This window comes from Salvelinus namaycush, chromosome 31 (genome assembly GCF_016432855.1).
Source record: "Salvelinus namaycush isolate Seneca chromosome 31, SaNama_1.0, whole genome shotgun sequence".
Taxonomy (NCBI): Eukaryota; Metazoa; Chordata; class Actinopteri; order Salmoniformes; family Salmonidae; genus Salvelinus; species Salvelinus namaycush.
Window position 1 is genome coordinate 7040772 of NC_052337.1, and position 13901 is coordinate 7054672.

General features: G+C 42.1%; 1 protein-coding gene across 1 annotated transcript in view; it reads left to right on the forward strand.

The window, feature by feature from the left end:
• The window catches only part of LOC120026496 (cAMP-specific 3',5'-cyclic phosphodiesterase 4D-like), a 164594-nt gene that overhangs the window by 109619 nt on the left and 41074 nt on the right, over positions 1-13901 (forward strand). Inside the window, exons 3-5 of the mRNA XM_038971376.1 lie at positions 8586-8622; positions 8898-8974; positions 9129-9181. Coding sequence (XP_038827304.1) covers positions 8586-8622; positions 8898-8974; positions 9129-9181 — 167 coding nt within the window. The remainder of the gene's footprint in view (positions 1-8585; positions 8623-8897; positions 8975-9128; positions 9182-13901) is intronic.

Below are 13901 nucleotides of genomic sequence, written 5' to 3' on the forward strand. Positions count from 1 at the left end.
ATGTGTGATGCTTCATCTTTGTTTTACGAAGACTGCATGGCATGTAAAGAAGCAGCGTTAGAAACTTGCCCCTACTCCAACCCTATCCTGATCATTTGTTTACCACTTTCTCCATCTCCTATTTTGAACAGAGTTGAAGTCATTGTAATAGTAGGCATTTCGTAGTTCTGGTCCAGTGTGTCTTTCTCAACTATTCTACTAAGTAGTTGAGGAAGGAGCACTAGCGCTTTGTACCAGAGCTAGGAGTTTTGATGCTTTTGTACACTGGACATTCATTCGTTCATTTATTCAGAATTCTTATAAATACATTAAGATGCAAGATACCTACATATGTTAAACTCAGTTTTATTTTGACTAACATCCACAAAAGTGAAAAGTGTAGTCATCAGTCTGTCAGCAGATAGGGCTAGATGTTACAGTAAATCTAAAGCCATTACATTATCAGAACCAAAACTACAATTGTGATGAGCACAAATTAATGAATGACGATACAATCTGCAAGACAAACTGAAATTGAGAAGGTGACTGTGGCTTTTCTACAAAATGAGCAACGGTCTTCAAAGGGGTTTTAATTTGGCTCGGAGGAGGCTCGTTTGCTCACTCGCCGTAACTCGACACCCCCTTTATGCATAATGCAAAGGCCTATGGGAGCTCTGTCATGAGCTTCCACTATAATCCCACCCGATATGCAGAAAGGGAAGGAGGAGCGCTATCAGGTGATGCCATCATAACATGTAACTGATATGTCTCCAGCGGCCTGAAAGAGTTGAGGATGGACGACCTAAAAGTGATTCGGCACTTTCAACATAGCCCGTTGTCAGTGTGTTGTTGCTTCATAGCCAATTCACCATTGTTGAAAATGATCTGTCCTTGTCGATTACTTGAACAGTCTGACTTACTACATCCAGGCTACTTTCAACTTCTTTTTGCAATACTTACAGACAATTCCTGTTTAACTTCTAGTTCCTCCCAAACCCGGATCCGGGAGCACCCCCCACCAGTAAAAAAGCTGACTAGCATAGCCTAGCACAGCGTCACAAGTAAATACTAGCATCTAAATATCATTAAATCACAAGTCCAAGACACCAGATGAAAGATACACTTCTTGTGAATCCAGCAATCATTTCTGATTTTTAAAATGTTTTACAGGGAAGACACAATATGTAAATCTATTAGCTAACCACGTTAGCAAAAGACACCATTTTTCTTAGTCCACCATTTTTTCTCTCCACCAGTAGCTATCACCAATTCGACCAAATAAAGATATTGATAGCCACTAACCAAGAAAAAACCTCATCAGATGACAGTCTGATAACATATGTATTGTATAGCATAGGTTTTGTTAGAAAAATGTGCATATTTCAGGTATAAATCATAGTTTGCCATTGCAGCCACCATCACAAATCTCCCCAAAGCGACTAGAATTACTACAGAGAGCAACGTGTATTACCAATTTACTCATCATAAAACATTTCTTAAAAATACACAGCGCACAGCAATGGAAAGACACAGATCATGTGAATTCAGACAATATTTCAGATTTTCTAAGTGTTTTACAGCGAAAACACAATAAATCGTTATATTAGCATACCACATGTGCAAACTTTACCCCAGCATTGATTCAAGGCAAAGAGAGCGATAACGTTATCACCACCAAAATATATTAATTTTTTCACTAACCTTCTCAGAATTCTTCAGATGACACTCCTGTAACATCATATTACAACATACATATAGAGTTTGTTCGAAAATGTGCATATTTAGCCACAAAAATCGTGGTTATACAATGAGAATAGTAGCCAAACTGGACAGAAAATGTCGGGCGCCATCTTGGAGAGTGATCTAGTCTAATCAATAAATAATCATAAACTTGACTAAAAAATACAGGGTGGACAGCAATTGAAAGACAAATTAGTTCTTAATGCAATCGCTGAATTACATTTTTAAAATTATCCTTACTGTGCAATACAGGGTGCGCCAAAGCGAAGCTACCCCAAAGAAAATGGCGGCATATGCGTTTAACATTTTTCAACAGAACAACGATTTATCATCATAAATAGTTCTTACTATTAGCTGAACTTCCATCAGAATCTTGGGCAATGTATCCTTTCTCCGGTCTAATCGTCTTTTGGTCGAAAGATGTCCTCTTGTCCTGTCGAAATGGCCACTAACGTTCGGCATGTACTGGAAAAGTGTCCAACTATTGGAAGTGCGTCACAAAGAAATGCCAGAAAATCGCACTAAACGGATATAAATTGCTATAAAACGGTTTAAATTAACTACCTTATGATGTCTTTAACACCTATAACGAGTAAAAACATGACCGGAGAAATATTACTGGCTAAACCAAAGCTTGGAAGGAGGCCAGTCCGACGTCCATCGTGCGTCAAGCGCAGGGAAGAAAAGAAAGGTACTTCCGCCTTTTGGTCTTTTATAAAGTCCCAGATTGCGCAATCGACTCCATTCAAATTGTCACCACTTACTGACATCTAGAGGAAGGCGTAGGCAGTGTTTGTAGCCCCATAGCATTCACAGGGACCTAAAAACTGACCTGGGAACAGAGGCCAAGATTTCTGAAATCTCACTCCCTGGCAGGAAAAGTGCTGTAGAATGAGTTCTGTTTCACTCAGAGACATAATTCCAACGGTTTTAGAAACTAGAGAGTGTTTTCTATCCAATACTAATAATAATATGCATATTGTACGAGCAAGAATTGAGTACTAGGCAGTTTAATTTGGAGACCAATTTTTCCAAGATCGAAATAGCACGCCCCATAGGCTCAAGAGGTTTTAAGGGGGGAAAACATACTTTTATGCTGAATGAACACTTTGATAGTGATATTTAATTTGCAGTACGGGAGTCAAGAGCGTCAGGGGAGCTAAGTTTAGCCAGCTTTATTTGTAGCACATTCCATACTAGCCATGTCTGATAGCGGTGTGTGAGAGTGGCACTACGCTTCCCATGGAACGTCGACCTTTCTGTGTGTCAGTTGTGATAGGGCGCTCAGTTAACAAGGCATAACTTGCGCCTGCGCTCATATACACACACTCAGACACACACACACACACACACACACACACACACACACACACTCGACAGACCGCAAACCTCAGGAGCCATTATGAGACCACGAGCGACAAAAACCATGCGTGAAATGGGACGGTTCTTCAGCGAGCCCAATGACTATCGAAGAGGGTATGTTTCCTTTGGGAGGAACCTTCTGAGGCAGTGTTGTTCAACCCTGGTCCTTGGGCCCTCCGGGGTTGTTCGAGCACTGTTGAATCAGATGTATTAGTGAAGGGCTAGAATAAAAACCTGCACACCCTGTCTAGATCTCCAGGACTGAAAGACACTGGTCCCTCTGTCTATTGGAAATTAGCTGATGCCTCCTACCCCTCTTTCCCTTACCCTACCCTGCTTCTCCCTGCACTAATGCCCGCTTAAGAGCACTCCTTCCTGGGGTATCTATCGAGAAGCTGCCACCCGACTCCTCCACTGTGTGTGGTACCCCTGAGTACACTGGTATCCATGCATGGGACTGTTTCATTGTGTTAGTGAGAGAATGCATGCATTCTGTGTTATGGGAATCCACTTCCAATCCAATGCATTGCAGATGAACACATGCTTAACTGAACAAGTACTTGGCCAACCATTCATTTGTTTCTTAATGCAGTGCCAAGCTTTATAAAAGTTCCACTTGTTTTTTTCCTGTTTGAGTTTGTAAGTAGAGGGGATTCTATGCACCAGTGGCTGGAAAACAACTGACACTTGAAGTTGAGAAACTTGTGGCGAGGGAAGATTCATCCTTCTCATCCGTTGTTGTTGAACAATTTGCTCAGAAAGTTTTTGTTTAAAAAGATCTGTAATATCTGCAGAAACTCAACTGTAAACAAGTCTTCATTAAAATGCTCATACGAGCCAAAGAAGAAACTTTTAGGCCAAAACTCTAGCTAAACTCAAACTTTAGCTCCACACAGCAGTAAGTAATACAACTATGCTAGTCTCAACTATCCTCATTCTCTAAGCAAGGGTCAATTTGTCCAAGGCCAAAGACACATTTGGGGAAATCGATGGGTTTGTTTCATGGGAGAACCTAAGTAGCTCTGACGCCACTTCTGGGGCAATCAAGAGACAGTCAGGAGCTACTGAGGGGAGAGAGCGAAGGATAGAGAGTGAAAGAACTTGGCAGAGAGGGTTAGAAACTGATAGAGCTGAGAAAGAAAGAGGCAGGGAGAGAAGTATTAGGATAGAACAGATAGTTGAGAGATTGAGGGCTGCATTTTTGAGGTGTGTCCTTAAAAACATGTTTAAGACCGACCAAAAGCTGGTCCTAGCGGTTAATCAGTTGGTTATGACATTCATTTCTACATCGGACGCCAACACCGTAGCCATATGTAAATCACCAATGTTTTATGAAAATATCACAAGCAGAAAACAGTCAACAGACATTCCCCTTTTTTATTCATATCGGACATTGTTTTTGTCCAGCTTCTGTGAAAAGTTTGGACTCATTATGCCCATTGCATAAAAGGTGTCAGTGACTGTAAGAAGCCTATGTCAGAACATCAAGTTATTAAAAAGACTGCTTATTGTTTTCCGTTTATCATTTCGTCAAAAAATGCATTTTCCACTTTCCTCTGTTGGACTTGTCAAATCGCGGGAATTCGGATCGATGTCTGTGGTGCTGAATCCACTTGTAAGTTCGAGCCCGGGCTGTATCACAACCGGCTGTGATCGGGAGTCCCATAGGACTTGGCGTCGCCCGGGTTAGGGGAGGTTTTGGCTGATGAGGCTATACTTGTGTATAGCTTGTGCACATGTTTACTGGTGCGCGTCAGGTTTTGTACCCATGTTGGTTATTTGTTTATGCCGTTGGTTTTGAAATTAAACAGCTCCGGCTATTACCTAGTTCTGCTCTCCTGCGTATGACTTCCCTGCCACCAGTTACGCACACCTTTACAGCCGATGGAAAGCTATAACTATATATATATATTTGGGAGCAGTAGCAGTGAGTGGACATTTCTCCTTTCTCTTTATATTGGATCTTTTTCCAGCTCCTGTGAAAAGTTTGGATGTGTGTAAAACCTTCCATATTCTTACTTATTATTTGCCCACTGGGAGCAAATATGGTTCCTGTAACTGTATTTAGACATAGCCTGTTTAAAAGAAGTGGTTGTTTCGTTTTATTAGAATTTGATACAATTGATTCACTGTCTTTTTAAGTCTCATCAATAGTGAATGTAATCCTACTTATTGACAACGTTTGGCTTGTCCATGGCTCAGACATAATGCATTTTACAGTAGGCCTAAATCAGTGCAAATGCTATGTTTACAATATATTTCGATATTGAAGCCATGCAATTACTGTTCATTAACATGTTCAACATATTTAGCAAATATGGGATAGGCCTACATTTTGTTTCTGTAGGCTATTTAACAAACTGAGTTATAATGGACTAACATTTCATGCAATCTATAAAAGACTGTAAATACACAACCTGAAGCAACCACATATTTAGCCATGGAGTACGTTCTAATTGGCCAGTGAGGGGTCAAGTCTCGACACACCTTCAACTTATTTATTCTTCAAAACCCAGCCCTTTCTCACCATCGCCAACTACTGCGCCCATAATTCTGGTTGTGAAAATAGCAAAAATATTCCTGACACACCCCCGAACCTTTTGTGCTACTGCCAGTGCTAAGATTTACCATTGAGTTAGGTTTGTTCAAATAGAGCCCTGGTTGTGTTAAACAGAAACCAATAGAAATGAGAGAGAAGGGTACTAAGATCTCCATTGTGGACACCAACAGTGGGTAGAAAAACTTGGGGGAATAATGACAGAGTGGAAGAGATACAGTAGAAAGAGAGGGAGTAGTGACATGGAGGGAGACAGATGAGGCCATAGAAAGCAATGACTGTGAGAGAGAATAGCTTTCTTAGCGGCTGTAACTGTCCTTGTCTCTCTGTCAGCGGATGTATTTAGACCTGACCTTTGGGAGAGTACACGTCCTTCATTGCCTAAGAGTTTCACAGCTCCTCCATATGGACAGACAGTCAGTAGTTGTCAACAACAGAATGGGACAAGTGCCGAAACTCTGGCAAGATCTCTCCAACTAACACTCCAGCTAATAAAACATTGTGTTATTATATGGAGGGTTACAGACCAGTTAGCTAGGCCTAAGACCCCTAGACTTAGCGAGTGCAACAATATTAATAGGCTAGTTAATAGTTTTTGTAACACATGGATTGAGGAATTGATAATTAAGGTCATTAACAGAGATTCAGTGCAAAAGGGTATAGCAGGACAACTTCCGATGAAACTGGAGGGCGCACAGTTCAAATAAATAATCATAAAAATTATAAATATTAACCATTTAGGTACATACAAGTGTCTTATATCGGTTGAAAGCTTAAATTCTTGTTAATCTAACTGCATTGTCTGATTTACATTAGCTATTACAGTGAAAGCATGCCATGCGATTGTTTGAGGACGGCGCCCCATATAAAAATATTTTTCCACCGGCACAGGTTTCATAAATTCACAAATAGCGATTAAATATTTACTTACTTTTTGAAAATCTTCCTCTGATTTGTCATCCAAAGGGTTCCAGCTATAACATGTAGTGTTGTTTTGTTAGGTAAAATTGTTCTTTATATCCCAAAAAGTCTGTTTAGTTGGCGCCATCGATTTGAGTAATCCACTCGTTCAACATGCAGAGAAAGGAATCTGAAAATCTACCCCTAAATTGTGTTTCAACAAGTCAAAATACGTTTCTATTTACACCTCAGATACCCTAAAATGTAATCAAACTATAATATTTCTTATGGAAAGAACTATGTTCAATAGGAAACCGATTTTTGCAGGTGCATCCTTTCTTCATGGCGCGGGCAAACACGAATTTTCAAGACTGTGTCCCTGTACTAAAACTGATATTTCTTAGACTGCTGAAACCCTGTGGAAGCCATAGGAATTGCATCCTGGGAGCTAGAATTGAGTGTGCCCTTATACTTACCATTGTAAGAGGATGGTCTCTCTCTCAAAAAAAAATTCTGGTTGGTGTTTCTTTGGATTTTCTCCTACCATATATATTGTGTTATATTCTCCTACATTATTTTAACATTTCTACAAACTTAAAAGTGTTTTATTTCCAATGGTAACAATTATATACATATCCTGGCTTCAGTGCCTGAGCAACAGGTAGTTTACTTCGGGCACGTCATTCAGGCGGAAATTGAGAAAAAACTAGCCTTATTTTATTTCATAGATGATTGTGCTTCAAACACACCTATATGTATGGGCACATGATGGCACAGCAACAGAAGACCTGAGTCAAGATGTCAGCATTCAGGCTGCATCAACGGTCCTGCTTGCTCTTTCCCCAAACATCTGATACTTCTGCATTCACTGGTGCAAAAGGATGACTACTTTCATTAAACTCATGTTTTGAATCTTTGTTTGACACAGTGTGCTTTTCCCCTGCCTTGCTGTACCTTGTCACACAGACAAACCCTATATTCCAATACAATACAACTACATTTAATATATAAAAAATGTCATAAATAAACCGGACAGTTTATTAGGTACACCCATCTTGCCTCCAGAAGAGCCTGAATTCTTCAGGACATGCATTCTACAAAGTGTTGGAAATGTTTGTTACTTAATTGGTATCAAGGGACCTCACGTGTGCCAGTAAAACATTCCACATATCAGTACACCAGCCTGTACCAGTGACACCAGGCAGGATGGGTCCATGGACTCATGTTACTTACGCCAAATCCTGACTGAGCATGATGCAACAGGAACCGAGATTTATCAGATCAGGAGATGTTTTTCTACTCCTCAATTTTCCAGTGTTGGTGATCGCGTGTCCACTGGAGCTGCTTCTTCTTGTTTTTAGCTGATCAGAGTGGAACCCGGTGTGGTCGTCTGCTGCAATAGCCCATCCATGACAAGGATTGACGAGTTGTGCGTTCTGAAATGTCGCTCTGCACACCACTGTTGTACTGCGTCGTTATCTGTCTGTTTGCGGCCCGCCTGTTGGCTTGCACGATTCTTGTCATTCTCCTTCGACCTCTCATCAACAAGCTGACTGGATGTTTTTTGTTTGTCGTACCATTATCAGTAAACCCTAGACAAGGTTGTACGTGAAAAGTCCAGGAGGGCGGCCATTTCTGAGATACTGGATCCGGTGCGCCTGGCACCGACAATCAAACCACACTCAAAGTCACACAGGTCACACGTTTTGCCCATTCTAACGTTCAATCTAACAGTAACTGAATGCCTCGATGCCTGTCTGCCTGCTTTATATAACAAGCCACGGCCACGTGACTCACTGTCTGTAGGAGCGTGAACGGGGTGGTGTACCTAATAAACTGTCAGGGTAAGTGTATATTGTATATATATTTTTTCTATCACCGTATATGGTTAATCTGTGTTGACAAATGCATGTGATATCTTAACATGAATTAGATTTTCCTCACATTTCTTTTTCCAATGAGATAGGAGGACCGGGATGTGTATGCTTTCACATTGTAAATACACCATCTTCCTCTTCCTCCTCCTCTTCCTCTTCCTCTCTTACAGCCACGGCGACGACTTGATAGTCACACCATTTGCACAGGTCAGTGCCCATGTGCTCCACTTTCACTTTTGCCACAGTGGGCAAAACTGGTTAAAATGACATCATTAAACCATATAGCAAATTTTGCCTGCTGGGTAAACCTTTATAATTTTTTGGGACCTGACTCTTACCTCAGTACAAGTTGCTTCAGATAATGTCGAAGGCCAACATGTTTTTGGTACACAAAGACATTGTTTATAAATTAAGGACGTTATTGCTGTTGACATGATGTCACATAGTGTCTGATGTGTCCCGCTGTACCCCACCCTGTGTAGGTACTGGCTAGTTTGAGAACGGTACGGAATAACTTTGCTGCACTAACCAACTTGCAACAAGACAGAGCCTCAAACAAGTGAGTATATTCATTGTAGTGTATTGCTAAAATGTATGAGTGAGTGAGTGAGAGAGAGGGTGGGGGGTGAGACAGAGACAGACAGAGAGAGAAAGAGTGAGAGGGAAAGACATCCCTGATCAAACCCTTATTTCTCTGTGGTTACCTTTAACAGGCGGTCCCCTATGTGTAACCAACAACCACCCATCACCAAGTCCTCTTTCTCAGGTAAGACCAACACACACACACACACACACACACACACACACACACACACACACACACACACACACACACACACACACACACACACATACACACACACACACACACACACACACACACACACACACACACACACACACACACACACACACACACACACACACACACACACACACGTGGTACTGCAACCAAGTGAACTGATATGACAGCGGACCTCTTTCTGTGGACTGATATGACAGCGGACTTCTTTCTGTGGACTGATATGACAGCGGACTTCTTTCTGTGAACTGATATGACAGCGGACTTCTTTCTGTGAACTGATATGACAGCGGACCTCTTTCTGTGTGGACTGATATGACAGCGGACTTCTTTCTGTGGGCTGATATGACAGCGGACCTCTTTCTGTGGACTGATATGACAGCGGACCTCTTTCTGTGAACTGATATGACAGCGGACCTCTTTCTGTGGACTGATATGACAGCGGACCTCTTTCTGTGGACTGATATGACAGCGGACCTCTTTCTGTGAACTGATATGACAGCGGACCTCTTTCTGTGGACTGATATGACAGCAGACCTCTTTCTGTGGACTGACAGTTGCTTTCTTTCACATGAAGATGCTGAGTGAACTCTTTCAATCACAAGTGCAATGTAGTGAGTTGAATTGACTTCAACCATTTTCCTCCATGGGCATCATAGGTAATCTACAAACGTCTTCCAGCGGGCATTGCAGTAGCATATACAATACATTTCTGTGTTGTTGTCCAGTAAAATCAGGAAATAAGTTTGGTTACAGAAGGAGGACTCCACTTCCCAGTTTTCTGAGTAAAACTCATGTGCATGGACTTACATGTTTTTGGGCCTTCTAATGTCCACTTTGAACTTGGAATGCATGCCTGCGTTTCATTGGGTTGGACGCTGATCCTCTGAAGTGTTTGTATGTGGGAACATTTGCTATTGAGCCGTGCCAGAGGACAACGTTTTGGTTGGCCTCAGTCCAGTGTCGTGTTCATAAGAGCACGCGACGGAAAACGTTTTGCAACTGAAAACAGGAAATTAGCATTTCTTATCAGATAAGTCCAGGTAGTCGCTCCTTGTTTACGTCAGTTTTATTCTGTTTGGTGCCTAATGAACAAGACCCAGTCTTGTTGGTTTGTCGTATGACAGGGAACACATCTGGCTCGGTTCTGATACAGTGCATCCTGCATTCCTTCCTTCATTCCTTGCAATGATTTCAGATCTGGATCTGAGAGGGTTGGATTGGTTAATAGGCTTTCACTTATCCAATCATGTCATGTCAATCAATACCTAGGGTGTCTGGTTAGACTGTAAACTCTCCTTCCAGGCTCACATTAAGCATCTCCAATCCAAAATTAAATCTAGAATTGGCTTCCTATTTCGCAACAAAGCATCCTTCACTCATGCTGCCAAACATACCCTCGTAAAACTGACTATCCTACCAATCCTTGACTTTGGTGATGTCATTTACAAAATAGCCTCCAACACTCTACTCAGCAACATGGATGTAGTCTATCACAGTGCCATCCGTTTTGTCACCAAAGCCCCATATACTACCCACCACTGCACCCTGTATGCTCTCATTGGCTGGCCCTCGCTTCATATTTGTCGCCAGACCCACTGGCTCCAGGTCATCTATAAGTCTTTGCTAGGTAAAGCCCTGCCTTATCTCAGCTCACTGGTCATCATAGCAGCACCCACCCGTAGCACGTGCTCCAGCAGGTATATTTCACTGGTCATCCCCAAAGCCAACTCCTCCTTTGGCCGCCTTTCCTTCCAGTTCTCTGCTGCCAATGACTGGAATGAATTGCAAAAATCACTGAAGCTGGAGTCTTATATCTCCCTCACTAAATTTAAGTATCAGCTGTCAGAGCAGCTTACCGATCATTGCACCTGTACACAGCCCATCTGTAAATAGCCCACCCAACTACCTCATCCCCATATTGTTATTTATTTTTTGCTCCTTTGCACCCCAATATCTCTACTTGTACATTCATCTTCTGCACATCTATCACTCCAGTGTTTAATTGTAAAATTGTAATAATTTCGCCACTATGGCCTATTTATTGCCTTCCCTAATCTTACTACATTTGCACACACTGTATATAGAATTTTCTATTGTGTTATTGACTGTATGTTTGTTTATTCCATGTGTAACTCTGTGTTGTTTGTGTCGCACTGCTTTGCTTTATCTTGGCCAGGTCGCAGTTGTAAATGAGAACTTGTTCTCAACGGGCCTACCTGGTTAAATAAAGGTGAAAAAATATATATATATGTATGGATCAGTTATAGCCCCATGGTATAAAGGAGAAAAGGAGGCATGTTTTAAGTGTTTGTGGACTGTAGTGACTTCTGGGGTGCATTGGTGAGTGATGGTGGTGGTACTATTGGAGTTACATGGTGTGTGATGGCGTTGGTACTGCAACACCAGTACCAGATGTATACAGCAGAGGGAGACAAAGAGCATGTTTTACACATTGGTGTCCTGTTGTGCTTTCTAAAGCATCTTTAAAGTTGATGATTCAAAGGACAGTAATACACTGGTCTTTAAGATTGGTTTCTTGTCTTAACTCAGCTGTTTTTTTCACTCCTGCATGACTGTAATACAGATTTGAGCTTGAATACCACTTGCCATGTTATTGTAGGGCTATCATGAACAACCTAATGATCCCACGCTGGTGTCTCTAGCATAGGTGACCGACACAGGGCTTGTGACGTTCTAAAGTTTGTGTGCATGCATGTGTGTTTTGTACCTGTGCCATTTCCGTTGTTGCATAATGAAGTTGTATTGGATCTGTAAAAGAAGCCACTGGGAAAAGTAATGGTACCATTCTAGTTCATTAACCAGAATAATCAAGACCCAGCTTGATCCTTGGCACCCGCTAATACTAATTGATTCGACTTGATTATGTGGAGGAGGAGCTCTAGACTAGACTTCATGGCCAAAAGTTGTGAAGGCTCGCGAGCATCTCATTCCAAAATCATGGGCATTAAAATGGAGTTGGTCCCCCCTTTGCTGCTATAACAGCCTCCACTCTTCTGGGAAGGCTTTCCACTAGATGTTGGAACATTGCTGCGGGAACTTGCTTCCATTCAGCCACAAGAGCATTAGTGAGGTCGGGCACTTATGTTGGGCAATTAGGCCTGGGTCACAGTCAGCGTTCCAATTCATCCCAAAGGTGTTAGATGGGGTTGAGGTCAGGGCTCTGTGCAGGCCAGTCAAGTTCTTCCACACCGATCTCGACAAACCATTTCTGTATGGACCTCGCTTTTTTCATGGGGGCATTGTCATGCTGAAACAGGAAAGGGCCTTCCCCAAACTGTTGCCACAAAGTTGGAAACACAGAATCGTCTAGAATGTCATCGTATGCTGTAGTGTTGAGATTTCCCTTCACTGGAACAAAGGGGCCCAGCCCAAACCCTGAAAAACAGCCCCAGCTTGGGGATTCAATCTAGCGACCTTTTTGTTACTGGCCCAATGCTCTAACCACTAGGCTACCTGCCACCCCACAAGCCCTCTTAGGCTTGTGTGCAGCTGAAGCTCCCGACGAACAGTTCTTGGACTGACGTTGCTTCCAGAGGCAGTTTGGAACTCGGTAGTCAGTGTTGCAACCGAGGACAGATGATTTTTACAAGCTACACGCTTCAGCACTCGCCGGTCTCTTTCTGTGAGCTTGTGTAGCCTACCACTTTGCGGCTGAGACGTTGTTGTTCCTAGATGTTTCCACTTCACAATAACAAATCAAATCAGATGTATTTATGAAGCCCTTTTTACCGGCGCAGCTCTAGCAGGGCATAAATTTGATGAACTAACTTGTTGGAAAGGTGTCATCCTATGACCCGTACCACATTGAAAGTCACTGAGCTCTTCAGTAAGGCCATTCTACTGCCATTGTTTTTCTATGGAGATTGCATGGCTGTGTGCTCAATGTTATACACCTGTCAGCAACGGGTGTGGCTGAAATAGCCGAATCCACTAATTTGAAGGGGCGTCCACTTATATAGTGTTTATTTAGAACTAAAAATAGCCACCCTCTTTATTTCCAAGGATACCGAAAATATGTGACCATGTTGCCTAATAACATCAATGCTGAGGTTGGGATTAATTAATGTATATGTGTCAATACTGGTGACCCCAAGACTTACTGTAAGTTTAATTAGATTCATAAAGAAAAATATTATTCTAAGTCAGATGTCTTCATGAATTCATCAGTTGATCATATGTCGCCTTATTCAATTACCATACCCCTGTTGTCTTCCATCAAACACGGATGAAGACATATTTCTTTTAAATGTTATCAGCAATCTGAAAAGCAGTGGAAGTCTTCAATTTACGGGGCACATACATGTCCGTCCCCTATGGTAGTGTTTCCCAAACCTCTCCTAGACTACCCATACACAGTATTAGATCTCTTCCAGTACTAGCACACCTGATTCAACTGGTCAACTAATCAGGGATGTGCTACTACTGCAGTCTACATCAAATAAGGGATTGACTAGGGGAACTTTGGTAGAGATATGGGAAACCCCGAGCTAGCTTACTAACTAGTCCGTTAGCTAATTCTACCAAGCACCATTGTTTTATTGACAATTGCTTGGGACTCCTGATCCTCTATAGCTCCGGTCCAGGGTTTAGCATGAGCCCTTGCAGTTTCCCTGAGAGGGGCAGGCCCGGTGTGTCTCGCTGAGCAGGAGAAGAATGCCAT